Source organism: Papio anubis, chromosome 20 (assembly GCF_008728515.1).
Source record: "Papio anubis isolate 15944 chromosome 20, Panubis1.0, whole genome shotgun sequence".
Lineage (NCBI taxonomy): Eukaryota > Metazoa > Chordata > Mammalia > Primates > Cercopithecidae > Papio > Papio anubis.
In genome coordinates, this window is record NC_044995.1 from 25,761,149 (window position 1) to 25,783,003 (window position 21,855).

General features: G+C 43.9%; 1 protein-coding gene across 12 annotated transcripts in view; it reads right to left on the reverse strand.

Annotated features, from left to right (window-relative positions):
- Window positions 1-21,855, reverse strand: part of ZNF536 (zinc finger protein 536) — a 488,765-nt gene that overhangs the window by 51,256 nt on the left and 415,654 nt on the right. For 2 of the 12 annotated variants that reach the window (XM_021930967.2, XM_021930966.2), the window contains one exon: window positions 17,552-17,591. The exons of the other annotated variants lie outside the window; for them this stretch is intronic. In XM_021930967.2, the coding sequence (XP_021786659.1) occupies window positions 17,578-17,591 (14 nt within the window). In that variant the 3' untranslated portion in view covers window positions 17,552-17,577. The remainder of the gene's footprint in view (window positions 1-17,551; window positions 17,592-21,855) is intronic. 12 annotated transcript variants of the gene reach the window in all.

Genomic DNA, 21,855 nt, shown 5'->3' on the forward strand with positions numbered 1-21,855 from the left:
ATTATTCCTCTGCAATATAATTTTATAGCTACATGGTGTTTCTTCATGTGGAAGTGCCTAATTTAGCTTCAGCCCTATTCTTGCGCTTGTAAGTTGTTTTCTAAGTTTCTCCTCATTATAAAGGATGTGTTGATTAACATCTTCTTTAATATTTTTATTTTTATTTTTGCTTATTTATTTTTTTTGAGATGGAGTCTCGCTTTGTCACCCAGGCTGGAATTCAGTGGCGTGATCACGGCTCACTGCAGGCTCTGCCTCCCAGGTTCACGCCATTCTCCTGCCTCAGCCTCCTGAGTAGCTGGGACTACAGGCGCCTGCCACCATACCCGGCTAATTTTTTTATATTTTTAGTAGAGACTGGGTTTCACTGTGTTAGCCAGGGTGGTCTCGATCTCCTGACCTCATGATCCGCCCACCTCGGCCTCCCAAAGTGCTGGGATTACAGGCGTGAGCCACTGTGCCCGGCCAGATTAAGATCTTTATGCAAAAGTCTTTCCCCGACACGTCAGATAATTTTCTTTGGAAAAACTTCCAATAAGTAGAATTGCTGGGTGAAAGGAAACACACATTTTATATCTATTTGATACTTATATTTTATTTGGCCCCCAAAAAGCTTGCACCCATTTATATTAATAACACAGTGTTCACAGGACTACATATTTCTAAAGATGGATTACAAACCCATTATCCCAGCCTTTTCCTTTGCAGGATACTACAAAGAGTTCTTGAACATTGCATTGCATCTGCTGACTTATATCACACAGAGATATCATGACCACTATTCGATTCTGCACACTCCCCCAAAAATCCGTCATCAGGAGAAAGACTAAATTAAGAGAGGCAGTCCATGTGGTCTCTTACAAACCTAAGGTTGCCTAAGAAGAGTCTAGAGAAGTAAACCAGAGCAAAACAGAGCAGAAAAGATTTCCTTTGAATTGAAATGATTTTTTTTCAACTTGCAACTCCAAGCCTCATGCAATTTAATTTTTGAATTCGAGAGCGTTCCTGGTCTCTTATCTTGTTTAAATAGAAGACTTCCAAAATTCCAATCACTGAATCATCGGGTGGCCTCTGAGATGATGCAGTTACTCTTCGGAACACTGGGCTCACCTCTGGAGTGGGGCCTGTATTTGGTCAATGTTTGCACAGAACAAAACAGGCACCATGTGTCAATGCAGAAGGCTGATGCAGAGCATGTATGAGGCAGAGATTTTGTGTATGTATATGTACACATGTGCACATAAATATATTTATCTATAAAATGAACATCACCATTGTGGCCTCCTCACTGAAACTCACACCATCTGAAATATTTGCACGTGATTACTAGCCGCTACTGTCAATCATGACGGCACAAATCCAATACTCAGGCCATATGGCCTTGAAACTTTCAATCGATAGGAACCTTTTAAAGCTGAAGCTTCAAAAAGTTGTATCAAATATATATTCAATGAGAAGAAGGTTAATTGAATAATTGATTACTCAGTAACAATTAAGTGCTCTTCAGATATCTTTGGGAAATCATGAAATATAATGGTGATAGATATTTATTAGTTTATCAGTTCTTACTGTGTTGTACATTTATTTTGAGGCCTAAAGTCAATTTCTTTCATTTATATATTTTAACAGCAGAGTCCCCGGATGAAATGATACATGTATTTTTATTTCCACGCTGCCGAGGAGATGACAGGGTGGAGAGGGATCCATGTAGAACCAGGGGTGTAACATCACAGCATTTCCCAACATCAGAGATGGCTTCTTTGTGACAGCTCTTGGGTAACATAGTCAAACAATGTCTCTCGGAAAGGTGCGTGCTCCGACACTCAGTCATTTTTGTAAGGAGAGCCCGGGTGCTGAAACTGCACGCTGCCATGGCTGTTGAAGGATTCCCATCATGTGGGTTGTCCTTCCTTCTGCCTGGTTTATCTTCAAAAATAACCAGATCTGCGGGTCTCCAGAGACAAGAACACAACAATTGTTTCTCCACGAATAGGCAGAGTGACCAGCCTGTCACTATCATTTGTGAACAAATCCCTTAGACTAGTCATCTGTGGCTTTTTCAAAGGAGGTATAGATGGGGCTTTATGAAATCATTGATATCTATTGAAGAGGATAAACACACACACACACACACACACACACACACACACCCGTGTCAAAAAGGGTAGAAGCAAAGACTGAACATAATCAGATTCTGCAGAAAGGTGGGTCCAAGTGCTCACTCTATAGGCCATACTTTGCACGCATGATACGGTTGTATCTATGTCCCCACCCAAATCTCATGTCAAATAGTGACATGGTTTGGGGTTGTTTCCCCCATTCTGTTCTCTTTATAGTGAGTAAGTTCTCACAAGATCTGATGGTTTTATAAGCGTCTGGCATTTCCCCTGCCAGCACTTCTTCTCTTGCCTGCTGCCATGCAGACATGCTTTCCACCTTCCACCATGAGTGTGAGGCCTCCCCAGCCATGTGGAACTGTGATTCCTTTAAACCTCTTTGTCTTTATAAATTACCCAGTCTTGGGTATGTCTTTATCTGCAGCTTGAAAACGGACTAATACAAATTGTAATCCCCAATGATGGAGGTGGGACCTGGTGGGAGTGATTGGATGATGTGGGTGGTTTCTAGTGGTTTAACACCATCTCCCTTGGTGTTGCCCTGACAAGAGTGAGTGCTCATGAGATCTGGTTGTTTAAACATGCGTGGCACCTCCCACCTCCCTCTTTTCCTCCTGCTATGGCCATGTAAGAAGCAGGTGCCTGCTTCCCTTTCGCCTTCCACCTTGACTGTAAGTTTCCTGAGGCCTCCCAAGCCATGCTTCCTGTACAGCCTGCAGAACTGTGAGCCAAATAAACCTCTTTTCTTAATAAATTACCCAGTCTCAGGTATTTCTTTATAGCAGTGCAAGAATGGACTAATACAATGCCTCACCATCAACTTTACCCAAGAGTTCAAGAATCTCTAAGAAATCCCCACACAAATGGTAAAGTCAGATTTCCTGACAGCAAAACTTCAACATCCCTAATGGACCCACCTGAGAGATGACAAACTGTCTAAATACAAGAAACCTATTCTAAACAGGAGTAAAAATGAATGTTTACTTATATACCTACCAACTAGGCCAAATGTTAGCAACTTTATGTCTCTGTATATTTTCTCATGTATTCATTCAAGAAATATGTGCTGAACCTCTTCTCTTGGCTGGTCACTGTCGTCGGTGAAGGGGATTAAGCTGTGAACAAGATAGATATGCTTTCTGACTGGTTAGAGTTTTTAGTTCAGTGGGAGAGTCAGACTAGAAGAAAAAAGAGGAAGAGGTCAAACACACATAATTTTTAATCACTGCTAAGAAGTTAAAAAGGGACCAAGAGAGGGAATAACAGAGGAATAGGCATTTTTGAGTGGAAGGTAAGAAATTGTCAAAGAATGAGAAAAAGTTGGCCAGGCAAAGCCAGGTGTGTGTGTGTGTGTGTGTGTGTGTTGTGTGTGTGTGTGTATGGGGTGTGTGTGTTTATGTATTGGGGTGGAGAGAGAGTTTGTCATTCATTCCAGGCATTGAGAACAGTATATTCAAAGACCCTGGGGTACCAGCAAAGAGCTGGAAGTGTTTAAAGATTGGAGAGAAGATCTCTGGGTTGGAGCAGAGCTTGAGAGATGAGGTTGAAGGTTGGGCAGTGACCTGATCACTCTGGGCATTGTGGCTGAGGGAAGCTTGGGTTTTAATCAAATGGGAATGGAAAGGCCAGGCACGGTTGCTCACACCTGCAATCCCAGCACTTTGGGAGGCCAAGGCGGGCAGATCACTTGAGGTCAGGACTTTAAGACTAGTCTGGCCAATATGGTGAATCCCTGTCTCTACTAAAAATACAAACATTAGCCAGGCATGCTGGTGCGGACTTGTAGTCCCAGCTACTCAGAAGGTGAGATAGGAGAATCACTTGAACCTGGGAGGTAGAGGTTGCAGTGAGCCAAGATTGCACCATGGCACTCCAGCCTGGGCAATACAGCAAGACTCCATCTGAAGGAAAAAAAAAAGGGGGAATGGAAAGTCATTGAAGGGTGTTAAACAGGAGGATATATGGTCTGATTTACATTTCCAGAAGTTCCTTCTAGCCAAAGGGTGTAGAAAGGTTTGGGTAAGGTCTGTTATATCAGTTCGGCATAATCCAGGTAAGAGATGACTCCCATTCCTCAGGGTGCAGATGGAAGAGAAGGAGGATTCTGGATTGATTTATTTTTGAGATGTAATTAACAGGTCTTTCTGGTGGACTGGAGAGAGAGGAGAAATTAAGGATAACTGCAAGGTTTGAGGCTGTGAGATGTCAAAGTGGAGAAGTCAAAGAGAACATCAAAGAAGAAATTCTGGGGAAGACAAGAGAGTTGCAAGCGCCTGTTTGAATCATCGGCAGAAGAAATCTACAAGGAAGGGTGAGACCTCCCAGGAAGAGAGTGCAAGGGGAAGAGAAAGGGAACCGGGGCTGAGCCCCAAGGAGCACCAGAAGAGCAAAGAGGGGAGAGAGGGTCAGTAGGAAAGATCAAGACGTCGTCGGAGCAGTGGCAGGAATACTGAGAGAGTTCAGTCTCCTAGCTGCCACCGGAGAGGTGGCTTTAGCACAGGGTCTGCTGGCAGCTGCCTCTTGGATGTTGCTGCTTTCTCAGTGATCTCCCTGGAGCCTTATTGCCTGTGGACTCTCCAAGTCTGTAGAGTGATTAACTCTTCGAGGTAGATTCTATTTTCACAGTCATTACACAGAGAAGACTGAAGCTGAGGCAGTTTCGGTGACTTACGTGACATCACGTTCCAGCTTAAACCCACACAGCTCTCCCCCAATCTGTTAGATGCCTCTGACTTTCTAAGGTGCTCTTGGATTGGAGGGTCCAGCTGGCTACATGTGGTCAAGACATACCACTGGGAGAATGCAAGGACATACTCTGAGTGTCTTCTTTCTGCACTTTTCACACCAGCACTGCCAGCATCTGTGTGGTTTTGGATGAAAATATTTTTGGATGAATATTGGCTGATTCTTTCCAGTGTCCCTGCAAAAGGGCCGGCCGCAACTGCCTGTGAATTAACTCCAGGAGAAGGAGGCTTTGTGAAGGAGATAACTAAAGGCAAGAAAGGCCTTCAAAGCAGGTTCTCAATTTCCAATCAGGCCATGCGCTCAGCCCTCGCATCTCCCCTGTAATTTCCATGGTTCAGACTGACCCCGTGCGGAGCAGAAACATCAGAACGAGGCCCTCCAAGTCCAGGGGCACCTAATGACACTGCCTTGGTGGCCTTGCATGTCCTGCAGTGTCAGGGGTGAACCAGGCTTTCTGTTGTGCCTCGTAAAATGATGACAGGCATTGCCGCCCAGGGACACAGCCAAAGTAGACAGTGAGGTGTCACAGACCAGAGAGCAGATGTATGATTGCGTCCCTGCCGAGACGGGAATGACATCCTTTGACTCTCTGGAGAGTGTGCTGCAGAGGAACTAACCTCACTGCTCCGGTTGTACACACAACAATATTGACAGCCAACAGTTCCGTGAGCATCGTTGCACGGGGCACAGGGAGACAGAGTGACAGCACGTTTCCAGCAGAGTAGAGATGGTGCAGTGTGCTCCAGCCAAGGGGATAACCAAAAGCAAGGCAGAGTTTTCATATTGTTTTAATGTGATTTCACAATCCTAAGTTAATTTATTTTCTTATGCTAGAAAATAGTCCGGCACTGCCATATTCCAATATGTGCTCCAAAAAGCAGTCTGATAAAATTCATTAGAAAAGAATTCAATTCATCATATAAAACGCAGCTGTTTTATTCTAAGTAGTTCCCAATTCAGAAGACCAGGCAATTGTTCCTTTGAGTAACACCAAGGACAGCACTGGAGAGGAACCAAGAGGAGGGTTTCCAGGACTCTAGAACTCCATCTTGCTGCAGAAGCAAAAACTTACCTCATTTTGAGCCCTCTCAAGTACATGCAGACATCAATGAAAGCGGTTTTCGTTTTGTTTTTTTGTTTTTTGAAACAGGGTCTTGCTCTGTTGCCAAGGCTGGAATGCAGTGGTGCAATCCCAGCTCACTACAGCCTCAAACTCCTGGGCTCAAGTGATCCTCCAACTGCAACCTCCCGGATAGCTGGGACTACAGGTGTGCACCACCACGCACAGCTAATTTTTACATTTTCTGTAGAGACAGGGTTCCATTATATTGCCCAGGCTAGTCTCGAACTCCTGGGCTGAAGCGATCCTCCCACCTCAGCATCCCAGAGCACTGGGATTACAGGTGTAAGCCACCAAGCCAACATGAACAGGAATCTTTAACCGGTCAGAGGAAAAGACACTAAAGAGCAAAAGGAGATCATTGCTAGATTCCTTCCTTGGATAAACCTGTAAAACACTAGGTTTTAGCCAAACCCTCCCCATCTTTGCAGGCCCAGCTCAGTTCTGCCCTATTCCCCAGTCTCATTCCCTTCCCACTCATGTCTTGGGTAGCAATGCGGCTTGCATAGTTTAGTTCCATTTCCCTGAGTTAACGGCAAACTCCATTGAGGTGAGGGCTGAGTTCACCCTCAGTTTCTCCAGCCCTTCCCCTTTCAGTGACTTCCAGCTCCCTGTACCAATCAGCATGCCAGGTTTTCAGTATTGCTTTTGTCTGGAGTTCACAGGAGTGGAGAACTCTTGCCCCATCAGAACCCAGGATTCACCCGGGTGCTTTAGCTCTGCCTTCTGGCAAGTGCCATCTTCCTCTTTGAGGAGCTGTTCCTTAGCTCTGTAGTTCTCACAAGCAAGCCACTGGAGAGGGTGCAATTCCCAGCTAATTAAAGGTCTTGAGATCCTCCCCTCCCCTTGCATGTGGCCACAATTGGGTACCACGTAGTGCTTTCTCCAAATGCAATATGTAATAGATTCTTTTATTCATATTCACAAACAGAAATGAGCAAAGCTCTCTGAGAAGATGATGAAGAGAGCAGGAAGCTCTTGCAGTCACCTGGCTACCCCTATGCAGTCTGTCACTGCAATACTCTACAAGACCCATTAAGTGCTGATTTTACTCTATCTTATAAATGGAAGAACAGGTAGAAATTTTAACTCATGTGAGATTTATTTAACCAGCAGCCAAATGCTGAGAGCTGTCAATCTGAGGGTCCTGTGAGTCCTCCTAACTCCCTAGATGTACCCAGTGCTAAGTCCCTAAGAACAGAGTTCTTAGTTGCAGGAGCACAGCCAGGTGCCTCAGGCCACTCCTCACTTGTTCACTGTGCAGGTGACAGCTTGAGAAATTTGGCAGCAGAAGATCCTGCCTTTAACCAGCATTCAGAAATAAAAATTTCTGCAAAGTTAGCCGTGAATGCTGCTTGGGGATAAAGAAAGTCAATGTTGTAAGCACAGTGGCTTTGCCCAGCATGGGAGGTGTGTGGGGGGTGGGTGGAAGACACAGCTGAAGTGTGGAGCTCAGCAGAGCCTGCCTCAAGGCCAGCCCTCAAATTTACCTAAGCCCACCAGCCTTCGGGGGCACTGGGTTCCTGGTCTTCATGCAGGAAAAAAAAAAAAAAAAAAAAAAAAAAAAACAACCAAGCTTCAGTCAGCGCCCCAATAGCACTGAGATCCATTACAGCAACAATCGCCTGGTTAAAAGAACTAAAGGCCTAGACAGTCACTGCCCAGGGAAGCAGAAAGGTCTTTTTGGTTTCACCTTTATTTCATCACTCAACCAGTTGCAGTCATGAAGAAACCTTTGGAAACAAGCCTTCCATGGTTCTTTCGCTTTAGGAACCACGGATGTTGACTTAGGCTGTGTTTTGCCACATCTGACTCCAACACAACCCACTAGTTTCCAGGAGGGACTGGGGACGGGGTGTATATGGCGGGTGGTGAGGAGTGAAGAGGCCCAAGTGAGAAGATGATCAGATGATTCTACGGCTAATGAACTTTCCAGATTTTGTGATGATCCCCAGTACTGCCCACCTAGGAACTGGATGACTACTGTGCCCGGCAGCCACACCTGTTGGATGTACCTAGGTGAAGGTCAGGCTCCCACTGGGCCCCTGCAGCCTGGGCACCAGCCCTTGGCTCACACCTGCTGCCAGGTAGCAGCCAGGGACACTTTTCATGCAGCCTGCTCATTTCAAAGGAGTGTCGGCGACAGGGAGGGGAGGATCTCAAGACCTTTAATTAGCTGGGAATTGCACCCTCTCCAGTGGCTTGCTTGTGAGAACTACAGAGCTAAGGAACAGCTCCTCAAAGAGGAAGATGGCACTTGCCAGAAGGCAGAGCTAAAGCACCCGGGTGAATCCTGGGTTCTGATGGGGCAAGAGTTCTCCATTCCTGCGAACTCCAGACAAGAGTCAGCAGCAGGGGGGCACGCAGCCTCCACCACTGCAAATGCCCTGTGTGTGCCAAGGTAGCAGCCCTCTTTCCCTGGGGTCTAACTATCCTGTCTGCAAACTCTTGTGTTATGAGCAAGGCAGGCTGGGCAGGAACTCTTGGCGGAGAAGGGAAGAGCCACACCTCCCTAAAGGAGGGGCTCCCACCTCTCTTCCTTTCCCTGCTCCTGCGGATCCCACCTCTCCTCTGTCCCTTGTCACGGACATTCTAGCTTTTCAAGAGAACCTGAAAGCCTGGATTTGTAAATTTAAATACATTTCATTTTTAGACTGTGTGCAACCAATTAAAAGCAAAAGTATAATATCACACAAGTCAAACAAAACACAACAGTGAACTGGCTCCAGCCATCAGGCCGCTCTTCAAGTTTTCATTGTCCTCATGGGCCTCTCAGAGGGCCCCCCTAGCCCTCCATGCCCTGTGTCAGCTTTGCTCCCCGAAAGTGGACGTGCAGTGAGAAGACAGATGCTACACCGAGAGTTAACGTGTGGTCCCTGGACTGGCAGCGTGGCCGTGACCCCGGAGCTGACGGGCAGAAGAGAGGGTCCTCCCCAGAACTACTGAGTCAGAATCGCCACCATTGCAAGATCCATGGGGACCTGGTTGCACATGAGACTTTAAGAAACACTTGTCTAAGAATAAGTAAGATAAAAGAGTCGAGCATGGTGAAACCCTCTCTCCTTTCAGGACTTGGAAATGCCCAGATAACAGCACCTTCCCTCATGTTTAATCTTTTCCACCCAACCTTACTAGGCTAGAAATACTCGCCATTCGGTCCTGGGAGAATCCTGGATTCTGATGGGGCATCCAGAGTGGAGGCAGCACTGTCACTGGGTTCCCAGCCTTGGTGTTACCGCTTCCACTGCCCACACGGGGAGTAAGAAGTGGATTTCCAGAATAATCCCTCTCTGACTTCCATCACTGTAGGAGACTTTACAGCCGCCAGGGATGACCCCAAGCCCACGCCCCAGGTGAAGGTCAAGCAACCGGGACAATGCCACTCAGCTCAAATCACTAGGACAGGAAGCCCAGGAAAATTCCCTTCGGAGATCAGCCTTCTATGAAACTAGAAGTTGCCTGCTGCTGACTCCAGACTCAGGAGAGGCAGACACAGCACACAGAGTCAAGGGGAAAAAGTTTCCTGGTGAGTCCCACGGAACGATGGGGCTCATTCACTCCTTAGAAAAGTACCTCTCTGCGTCCACGGGGGCCTCAGGATGACGGTGGAAATGCCTGCTGCCATCTCAGCTTTACTTCCCCGACTCTCCCCAGATCCCCAGGCCTCGTCAGCAGAGACACATCTATCGATAATTACAGAATACACAGCTTTGGGGGGCATTTCCCTTCCATTCACGACATTTAGTGGTGTCAGTCTGAGCATAAATACAATTAGATTTGAGAGTTCTATTACAAAAGCCAATAAAGCGGGCCTCAGTAGAGATTCTAAAATTACTTAACTTTTCTTTAGAAAAATATTAAAACAGTATTATCACATCAATGAGAAGAAAAGACAGGAAGATAATAAAGTTATGTTAAACCTCCCTGTATTTACTCATGTGTGAAACAGTTATGTCTGGTCACATAATTGCAACGGTTCTGAGAAATATTTCATATTTTATAATGAACATTAAAAGAGTTTGTGGATCATTACTTTATATGAGTTCCAAAGTTATTACATAAAACCCAATAGGAATGGTTATAAATTATCAGATCCTCCGGCCTGGCCTTGGTAAACATAACATGAAGACTGAGACATTTCAGCAGACAAGATTCATGAGAAGAGGTAAAATTCTTCCTGCATTTTAAGGAGAAAAGAAGACCAGAGTACTTGTAACCAGCTCTTAGCATTTTTGTTTCTGTTTCAAAGAAATGCTATTGAACCACTTGCTTAAGCCACACACACACAAAGCTTCTGTTAGAACAAGAGAGTTTCCTTTAAACACTGCCCTCATCTCCCCATTTTTCATCATCCTATCTGCGGCCTTAAGGTCACTGCCAAATTCTTGAATTTTTCAACACAGCGTGGGTTTAAAATGCTGTACTTAGCAGGCTCATATGATACCCAACAATTCTTTATTTTCAAAAGGAGATCCTCTCTTTGAAATCTGAAAATACGGCATCTTTACAGAAACTGGAGAGTTGATAACATTCTGAGGAAGTTTTCTTTTTGGGTCTGCAGAATAGGTTTGCAGACAGCATTTTAATTACAAACTCTCATTTGTGAACCACAGTTAAGCGTGAAATGGGCGCTATTCAATTTCCTCGTGCTTATTCTCTTTTTTAAGAAAAATAAATCACAGCGTTATATTTTGTTCTGAAAAATCACACCTGGAGCTTCCCTTCCTCCCTCACCCTTGCTTTCTGCAAGGTGAAAGAGTTAAGTATCAGAAGAATAGCAGCTGGGTAAACAAAGTTAAGGACCAGAGAAGTAACATCAAATCTTCTTGTCAGCATCCGAGAGGCGCAGTGCCCAACTGGGCCTTTGGAGATGCTGAAAACGGGGGCGCTTTCTGATAAAACACACAGGCGACATTTGCTACCTGGTTCTAGGAACTACAGGCACCTCCCTCACCTTTGTTCAAAGCAGCCACGCTTCCGGTACCTGTGGAGTGAAGGTGGGTGCCCACCCTTCAGGACCCCACCTGACCCCTGTGAGGCTCCCCTACCTGCCAACTCCCAACCGTATCCCGGGTTCTCCCCTTTATGTGGCACAGCTGTTGGTGAGGCTTTCTCAGCAAACAGATGTCTTTTGGAGAATTTAAAGCTCTGAGTTGGAGGCCAGATTCTGACTGTACTTTGAATTATGTCTGCCTCGATCATTATGCAGTCATTCACATATATTTTAGACATCAATATTGTCTTGAAATATTCTCGAGTTCTCAATGCTATTTATATGCTTCCATTCTCTCCTTTGCTTCTTCTCTGACAGTATGCTCCAACGTCCCAGAGTCACTGACGACTTGCAGATCATTTTAACACATATTTTCATTGGGGAGGGCTTTGCTATTTTATTTAAAATGATTTCTCGCTAAATTGAGCAGAGATTGACATTCTTGGGACCACAACCAACCTTGGTAATCTGTTTGGATGGAGGATTTACCCAGTTCAGTATTTTTTAAGACGAAACAGTGTCTTGTGTTGCCTCTTTCTATGGACAGCAAGTTTTTACCAATGACAAAAGGAAGAGTCTAAGGATGCCAATTTGCAATGTGGGAGGAAAAAAATCTCTCCTTGCTTATTTACAGAAATGTGCATCGGCTAAAATATGAGATTCTGACATAATGTAAGCCCATAGGTAAAAGAAAAAGCAAACTCCAAACTGTGAAAAAACAACAACAACACATATTTTCAGGACTTAAAGAGTAACAAGAAGAGGAGAGAAATCTTAGGGGCTCTTTCAGCATATTTAGTTCTAGGCCAAGTTTGGGATAACCGTCATGGCCCCTCAGAGCTTCATATGGTCACCAAGATAGCCAGTTTGATTCAATGACTGTGTTCTTACTTTCAGATGGGGTCAGGGCTCTCACCACTACCACTCATCTATTGATCATTTTGTCCTTGTTTGTAGATCATCCCTTTGAAGTATTTTCTCAATGGCCTCTAGGTGCCGCTAACACTGCGTAGCTTCAGCCTTTCTGCACAATGAAAACATTAATTTGCTATGAGATAATTTTTGACGTAAATGTAAAATGGTGCCCATTCGAACTCAGTAATGAAGCATGGTGCATTTCTGCAGCTCCTAATTTGACTAGTTAAATGACTCCATTACGTGTCTAACAGACAGAAGCAAATAATTTCTGGTCAGTTGATGTTCACTTACCCGTATCATTTTGCCCTGAAAATAAAGTCTCCAATCTACAATTCCTTTGTCTTAGTTTTTTTTTTTTTTGTTAGTTAAGATTATCAAAGCAAATATACTTAAATATTTCAGATTAAACCAGTATAAACTAACAATTAAAACATCAGAGAGCATGGGCAAATCAAATATGTGTAATAGGAGAGGTGGAAAACCAGTCAGCCCTTTCTAAATTAATTACTCCAACTTTGCCCCTGTCACTAGGTCCTAGGGGTTAGGATGACTCTCGGGCTTCAAAAGCACAAGTGTGTATCTTTCAAGTCGATTGTTTTCCTGTGACCCCAAAGGGGCTACTGGCTGTTCCTGTGTCTTTTTCACTTTGCCACAAAACTTTGAGGATGTTTGGAAAATCAGTAGCAGGATGCATCTCACAATAGCAAAAAAAAAAAAAAAAAAGAAAAAGAAAAAGACAAAATGCTGCTTTAATAAATATCAAGTGATGAATAATTTTGCCCAAAGGGAAAAAAATGGTTAATATTGAATCTTAATGTTCTTCATCTAAATGCTTTTTTCTTCCTGCTAAAAACAAGTTTAGAATTAAAGCGTATCAGTTTACACATATTGCATGCATATTAGTGAGACACAGCTGTGTATGTCCCCCTCTTAAGAGCCATATGATTAAGTTATGGGATATCATATAATCCAAACGCTGTTTCTATTGGTCACCTTTCACAGACAAAAGCTTTTTAGTTTTAGGTCTATTAAATGACAGAATGTCCGATTCTGGAAATGTGCAAGTAATTATTATGAAGCACCTGTGACTCTTACTTTTTGCTCACCAAGTCCATCTATAAATTGCTTCTGGAACATTGCTCAGAGGCTGACAGAGGACTGTCCTCCCTGTCTGGGGCAGCTGTCAGGCATACCGTGAGGTGGCTCAAGCCCCAGGGTTGATTCTGGTTAACTGTGGAATCAGGACCCCAGCCGTCCTACCCCATTGCTCTGAAGTGAAGGGACTATAGACTCTTTCAAGGGAGAAACAGTGGTCTGTGGTGAAGAAGAGAACCCCTGAAGTTCAGAGGGAACCCTGGGCCCACCCATTTATCATCAGCACTTCTGGATGGTATTACGAACTAGGTCTGCACCAGGCAATTGGTTTTCAAAAACATGTGAACTGAAAGAACCAGTATAAACGATCTTTATTTTTCCCCAAAGTGACTATTTGACCCAATTAAACACACTTTTTAAAAACTGACTCGAGTGTGTCTGTTTACTACCTTTATTGAGCTTTTAAAATTGCAAATCCTTGTTTGTGGGCAAATTCCAGGCACTTCTGTGTTAGGGACGAGGGACAGGGAACAGCACAGGCTGCTTGCCTTTTGATGTGAATCAATGTCAAAAGTACTGATTATGACTCATACTCTGTGGAAACGTTGGCTGATGTCGTTTCTGCCACTTGACCCGGGGAAGTTGCTCTCCTGCAGAAGACCAGTAGCTGGTGCTGGAGGGGTGGGGGCTCACACCTCTGCCGCCCCTGCCCAGGGGCCCTGAGATAGCCATTGAGGCCAGGCTCCTTGGTGTGATGTAAGTCGAGTGCCTGTGGGTTTGCAGGAAGGATTTGGCCTTTTGATTTGGTGTAGAATTTACAACCTGAGAGTGATGTCTCAGCAAGCAGATCTGGGTTGTACTGGAAAAGGAAATGAGGTCAACTGAGAGGAACAGTGCATCTGAGGAGGCTTCCACGCGGCTGCAGGTCGGGGACTCCAAAGTTACTTCTTGTGGGCCCAGCCCCTTGACAGGGACACGTGCAGCTAAGAGCATCTGAAAACCCGTGGGTGTGCACCTTCTGCACAGGGCAGCCCTTTTTAGTCTGTGTCCTGGGAACACAGGAAGAAAAGGAAGCACATTACATTTGAGGATGAGCCCACAGTACAGCCTGAAGGGAAGCGAGTCATAGGAGAGCCGATGCATCCCTCAGGTGTGAGGAAAATCGGAAGCACAGAGCAGAAGAAAAGTGAAGGCGCACTTCCCAGCTGAAGCTGACTTCAAATGAGAGATTTCCAAAGTGACACGTGGTAAACTTTACAACTCCCTAAAACCCAGAGAGGGGGCCAGGTCCCTCTTGTACCGGTTGTCAGGGAAGCCTCAAGACTTCATGCTGCTTGCTGTAGAACAGCCGGGGACATCCAAAACAGTTTCACTAGCAAAGGGTCAGCACTCCCTGCTCCAGATTAAAAGTTGGTGATGCTATCAACCCTTTGGAAAGGAAATACCACTTCCAAATTGGGGTCTTAGCAAGCAGTTGCTGGAACTGGGTTTATAATGCTTTTAAAAAAAACACACACAAGGAGGCATACATAGAACATAGTTGATTGGAAGAAGGGATGACGACTTCTAGAGAAAATGAAAACTAAATTATTTGCTTTCATGTCCATAAAGGGAAGACGAAAACAGATGCCAGCAACAGACAAGCATTTCCCAAGGAGAGGAAAATATTTCCGAAGGAAATCAGCCTAGTAGCAGAACAGGTGAGAAAGAAATTAGAGTGTCTGAGGACTGATAACTCCGGGAGCAGATGGGAACCATCTTAGAATTTGTGCAAGAGGAGGCAAGGAAACAGGGGAACGATTAGCAAATACCTTTTTAAAACACCCAGGGAAGCGGGAGAAGCACCAGTGGCCAAGAGCCCTTATGCAACACCTATATTTAATAACGACTCTAAGGGAGATCAAAGAAATTAAACACCAGTAAGCTTGACTTGAGCAGTGGGGAAGATATTGGAAACACTAATCAGGGACAAAATAGGGAAAGTTATGATTTAATTAAAGATATTCAGCATGGATTCACAAAAGGGAGATCATACGTAACAAAACTAATAGAATATTTTGAAAAAGTAACAAAAAGGAATTCAAGAGGGAAACCAGGGGTATAATTTACTGGGACTTTAAGAAAGCTTTTGTGCACTGACTCACAAAGGACTAATCTCCAGCGGTGGGGAGTTTGGGTGTGAGTGTGGTGGGGGGTGGAGAATGAATGAAGAATTGTCTGGACCAAGGGTACTTGTGAGCATTACTATGAAGAGATTAGGATAAAAAAAGGAGACTGACTGCTGGAATTTCCCGAGATCTGAGTTTTTTTAATTAATTTTTTAAAACACAGAACATCAATGGCCTTGCTTCAGAAATGCGCCCAAACGTGGTGGAATTCTCCTGCAGGTGTAACGTCGGAGGGCAGGTGCCAGTTAATACAACAAGGACAATAACGTTGGAAAGGATTTATTGAAATCTGATGAATATATGACCATCCCTCAAATACTAGGAGACTGTGACCAAAGGGGGGCAGAGCCACTAATTGCCATTTGAATAATTAACACAAATAGAGATGGAGAAAATGTCTAGAAGGAACTAAAGCACTGTGGTCTGGACAGTGCATGATCAACAGCTGTGCCCACTGATCGGCAAAGTCACCCTTCCACACATATGCACCGACAGCTTCACACAGAAGCACGCGCACACCTGCACATGCACACATTCACACATTACATAGGGACATTCACAAGCACACCTTCACGCCTTGCAAAGATGCACTCTTGCCTAAACACACATTGTGCACATTCATGCTCCTAGACGCAGCTGTATACACAGTCGTGAACATGTGTGTGCAGGCTCACGCTTCTTTCCCCAGAGGCTGCTATGCTGTGCTTAGGTGGAAATGATGGATGTAAAGAGTAAGAGAACATACTATTTTCCACCAGGACAGTAGGGGAGGCACATGACAGGGAGAAAGGCCCCCTTAGTCACATTACGGTAATAATAGATGCTACGGGGATGAAAGAAGAGGCAGAGGGGAGAGGAATCGTGAGACACAAAAAGACCTTTGTTGCTACAAGCTAAACCAGAGCTGAATACCTTCTCTGAAAAAGTAATGGCAGAAATCCCCAAAGGGGCCCAACTCTTGCACTGGGAGACAGAGTTATAGATGCAGTAGCAGGAGGCTGGAGAAGACAGTGACTAGATCTGAGATCTGCTGTCCTCAGGGCTCCAACTCAAAGCTGACCCAGCAAGAAGCCAGACTGGGCAACGGCATAGAGAACTTTCCCAAAATGCAGGCGTGTTTTTCGCCACACGAATGTTTCTTCATTCTTGGTAAATGTCTAGGTCAGAATAATGACCGAAAGCATCAGAACATATGTGTCTAGGTGGGAACCTGCCTGCTGCAGGGTGGCGCCATCCGCTAAGTAGGCTTCAGTCACTAACAGACGGCCTTCATCTGTGGGGCTTCGCACTCAAATCCCTTTGCCACTTATAAAGTTATGACAAGCCTATGGAGAAGATATGGATATAGACACAGATCCTAACATGCGAGTATTAGAATAATTTGAACTTCATTTACCTTTTACATCATTCATTAATATTAAAATGTGACTTCAACAGTTTCCATATTTAAAAGGTCATTGAGGATGAAAAGTTGCAAAATGAAGGATACATGTCCTCCTCATTAATAATAACAGGAGTGTCCTATAATAGTCATATCCTGTGATACTAAAGCATCAAGGCACTGCTTCTCCCCCAAAAAAATTTTTTTAAAGAAATGTCCACTATAAGTTTTCTCTCCATTTTAACTCTGGAGATGTACACACCTTAAACCAAATAGTTATGAATTCATACTTAGAGATTACAAACTAAGAATGAAAGGAAGAAGGAAATTTTCTTTAAAAAAATATACATATATATATATAGAGAGAGAGAGAAACAGCTAAGTTTAGCAGATCAAAATGCACCCCACTCTGTTTTGACTGCAGATCCCTCTTCCAACATCTCCCAGAAACAACTGAAGTGGACAAGCACTTCTTGAACAAGTAAAGCTAAACCACAGAGCTCACTTGGTATCTGTGGCTCCACTGCCATTTCAAACACTTGTCTCTGAAGCTCTCACCTTCGGACAGATGACATTTACAACACATGTAACAGAGATCGAAATGTGAAATCAATAACAAAAAATGTTTGCCTTTCGGTTTGGTTCATTCTATCATTTCCCCCGATTTTTGATTCAAATTGAATTTGGGAATTTCTACTTTGCTTTCTAAAGCAAAGAAAATTTTTCCAATATCTTGGAGTTCACTCAAGCATGGCCTAAAGCAATATTCACTAAGAAGAGCAAGGGGTTAACTGGGGGAGATTTAAGCGCCCCCCCCCCAACCCAACTCCCAATCTTCCACCCAAAGCTACCCTAAGTAAACATACAATCTACATGAAAACTCACCTCCCACCTCCCTGCTTCCACACAGGTTGGTCCCCCAAGACCCCCCCTCCAGAAATTGCTTTGCGATAGTTGGCAGAACCCCAGAGTAGAATAATGCTTTTTGAAGCAAAATGAAGGGTTAAAAAGTACCTGTCCGGAATGTGTCTTGAAATCAGTCATTGAGAATCATCTGTCAGTAAGACAAAATTAATTACTACATGTAAAATGAAGAAATCCATGTAAATTAAACACTATATAAATGGTATAAAAGTTTAGGACGAGTTGATTGTTAAATCATTACTGATACTTGTATAAATTTTCCACCAAGCCCCAGCAGGGACCTGACATCATGGGACTCTTTCCAAATCTTCCCAAGTCGAGTGTGGATCTTGGACTGTTTCTCCCACATCCACCTCCAATTAGGTTTGGAGGTTTAAGTAACACCCCAGCAAATTCAGTAACTTGCAAAGTTCAGTGACATTTTAGCATGGTTTACAGCAGCCAAGGCTGGGATGGAGGACACAGCCCCAGTGGAAAGGTTAGATTCATGAACCCAGCAGGAGAAGAAGCACCGGCCCCTCAACCACAGGATCCCCCATAAGTTGGGAAAGAATGCTACCCAGTGAAATATTTTATTAATTTATGCAAATCTGGCTTTACTTATGAAATCCAATCAGTAGTTATAAATACTTAAAGAAAGGTCATAACTTAAGATATGACTTTTGAATAATGTTTTTAAGGCCCAGCTCCATGGCTTTTGGTGTTGACATAAAAAGGTAAGAGAAAGCCCCAGTGCTGAGGCCATTGTCAGACAGAGACCTCAGTTGTGTCCCTTGGGGAGCTGGGCTCTCACCCTCAACACAGCCTGTTTCACTCAGGTGCTCAGGACAAAGAGATCCAAGTCTACTGATATTTGATCCACTCAAAGAAAGCACTGACTGACTCATCCATCTCATCCTCAGACAAAGCCTTTGCATCATCTCCTGAAACCCATCTGGACAACGGTCTGCAGCACAACAGTCTCTCCTTTCTCAGTGGGATCTAATCTGTTGCTAGAGTCGAGGACCTCCTGCAGGCACTTCTGATGATCAAAATTTCCTTCTGAAACTTCAGCCTCCTCTCCATAATGAGAGCCCGAGGCTCAGCTCACGCCTTGAGTTTTCTCTAGTCTCTCTGACCTTCTACCTTCTAATCAGCTGACACATTTCAGTCTCCTCTGAAGCTTTTGAGGTCCATTTCTCCTTCAATTTGCGGGTCCTGGCAGTGACTTTATCATTGGGGCTTAACCTGGAAGGCAAATGCCACCAGCAGTTCACCAGAGATGGAGGACAGACTGACAACCCCCAGGGAAGGATTGACTAGAAGAACTTTCCTGCAACAAGACCCCCAAACTCCATGGTTGAAATGGACCCAAGTGTCCTCCAAGTGTACTTTGCAACAACCAATATACAGAAATAAAAGATTTCCAATATACAATTTGTAAAATTAAGGAGCTGAAGATTACTTAGGAAAGGGCAATTTGCAATGCAAACGAACTTTCTGATTTATAGAGTCACCACGGGGTTCCTTACATGAGTCAATCTAAAATAGGATTCAGCTCACAATGCATCTAAAATAGGATTCAGTTGCCAAAATCCAACACCCATGCCATATCAGCAACGGCCCCCATCAACATTGCCTTTCAGAGGGAGGTGGCCCTGCAAACTTTGCTGTACTTTTTTCTCAAAAGGTTTTCCTGCAAGTGCATTGCCAATCTCATTAAATAGACTTTCCTTTGGCTTGTACTATTATCCTTGGCTTTGCAATCAGGGTCGCTTTTCCATCCACAACCAACCCCTCAAACACCTTCAAAGACTTGCCCCACTTTACTGCCATCCTCTAGGTCTCCTCATCTTGGGACAGGCATTACATCTCGGCCAAGAGACGCCACCTAATTCCTGTCTTGGATTTGAGATTTGGCGGGAAGTAACTTCCCATTGAGGAGTAAATCTGAGGCTTAAAATTAAGTGAAAGAGGATATAAATATTCCATTGCTTTGATGCAGTAATTCCATTTCTGGTGGTCTTCCCTAGAGAAATACTCTAAAACACGAGGGTGAAGGGGGAATAAGAGGAGCTGCCTTTATGTTCAAAGACATTCCCTGTATTATACTTGTAATATTAAAAAAAAATTGGAAAGAGTCAACATATTCAACAATAGGGCAAATAACTATATAATGATATTTTAGTGTAGTCATACATTTATACACATATGTCTTAATAACATGAGAAAACATTTCATACTGCACATATATATTATATGTATATGACATGCAGAAATCATATGACAGTAAGATTACAATTCCATAAAAGCTAGGCACAGGAAGAAAGCTGAAAGGAGAGAAACTAAAACTGGCACTCTTCATGCAGTAAGCAATGTTTGGGAGTTTTTTCTCCTATTTTTTAAATAATCAGAACAGGAAAAAAAAGTAGAATTTGCTTTTCTTTCAAGAAAACACAGGTTGATTTCTTTTTTGAAAAACAAAACAGACTGGGTTAAATGTAGTGAATTAAAAGTAAGCTTCAATTAACTTCCATTTTTTGTGAAAAAGCAAAATTTCTATTAATGCTAAAGATTTTTATCCTACTAACATGGTAAAATGTTTTATTTAAATATTTTACACTTGAAACATCATAAGGTCTTACTGCTGATCCAGAGATAACTATGCGATACCGAAGCTGAACTAGACGCTTGCGCAGGTGGGAATGTGTACAGCTGCGTAGGGTTGTCATGTGTCCACAACATTCTGCGTCTATGTCCCAGATAGGGCCCTCATACGAAACCAGGATGTGCCCCAGGAGACATGCTCCCCAACAGCAGGGCTGTGAATGACGGCATTCTGCTGCTGACACAAGGCTGTAGCCCAGGGTCTGGTATAAGACAACATCTTAGTAAATGCTGCATAAGAAATGAGTGTCCTTTCAACGTGCCTCTGATCTCTGTGAAACTGTAAGCTTGCCTGGAATGACGGCCACTGCTACCATTTCTTCATGTTCCCATATGGAGTGCCTGTGCCTGCACAGAAGGATATTCAGGAGCTACCAGTACAAACACCAGGTCAGCAAACCTCCCTGCCATGCAGGCTGGTAGGACGGTGCAGTGAGAAGCCCAGAGGATCTTGGGCCTGACTCTTCCAAGGCACAATCTTACAATACCTCAATTTGCCAGTCCTTAGAACTGGGGACAAAATCTTCCCCAGAGATTTTGGTGTGCTGAGTCAGAAGTAAAGAAAGAAGTTTTCTCTCAAAGGCTGAAACAGTGCTGATTGCCAAACAGGGGAGGAAAATCTGGTTTTAGTTATTTAAGATGTTATTTTACTTCTACTTTTGGCTATAGTAAAAGAGCTTGTAACAAATCAACTGTCTCATTGAGCACAACTAGAAAAGCTGCATGAAAAAAATAGTGGTGTGTATATGTGTGTATATAAACAATTTATTTTTCTTGAGACAGTGTCTCACTCTGTTGCCCAGGCTGGAATGCAGTGGCGTGATCTTGGCTCACTGCAACCTCTGCCTCCTGGATTCAAGTAATCCTTCCACCTCAGCCTCCCAAGTACCTGGGACTACAGGCATGCGCCACCACGCCCAGCTAATTTTTGTATTTTTTGGTAGGGATGGGGTTTTCACCATATTAGCCAGGCTGGTCTCAAACTCCTGACGTCAGGTGATCTGCCCACCTCAGCCTCCCAAAGTGCTAGAATTACAGGCGTGAGCCGCAGCACCTGGCCAGTACGTGTGTATATAAATAATTTCAAGGTGTAATAGAGTTATCAAAGGAGCCAGGACTTGACAGGTCAAGATTCTAAAAAGGAAGGAGCACAGAATGCTGGGCTTGCTTTTGACTTTGCTTCTCCCCTTGAGATAGTTGTGAACTTACAAATGGCAGCCACCGAGATGCTGAGAAGCAAATCAGAGACATCCATAGTCCAAGGGACCAAGAAGATAAACACCAGAATCTAGGGCTTGGTAAGGCAAAAGTTTCCTGATAAGCACCCCGCACATTTATTTGTTACCCCTAAAGGGGCACAGTTAGGAGTAAGAACAGGTAAGAAATAAACCCTTAAAATCTGCTCAATTTCTGATTGACTTAAGGTGATCTTTTCCAAGCCTAACGGCCTACTGGAAACAAAAGTAAATCCTCCCTAGAGGAAGATAACACCATCCAGAGCTGTGCTGTCCAACAGGGTAACTGATGGCCACATGTGGCTACTGGGCACTTGGGATGGGGCTTTGTCAGAATTGAGAATTGCTATGAGGGTAAAACACTCACTGGATTTCCAAGACTTCATACAAAAAAGACATGTAAAATGTCCCATTAATACTCTTTATATTGGCTACCTGTTCAAATGATAACACTTTGCATATACCAGGTTAAATACAACAAAATACATTCTTAAAAATAGTTAACTATGTATT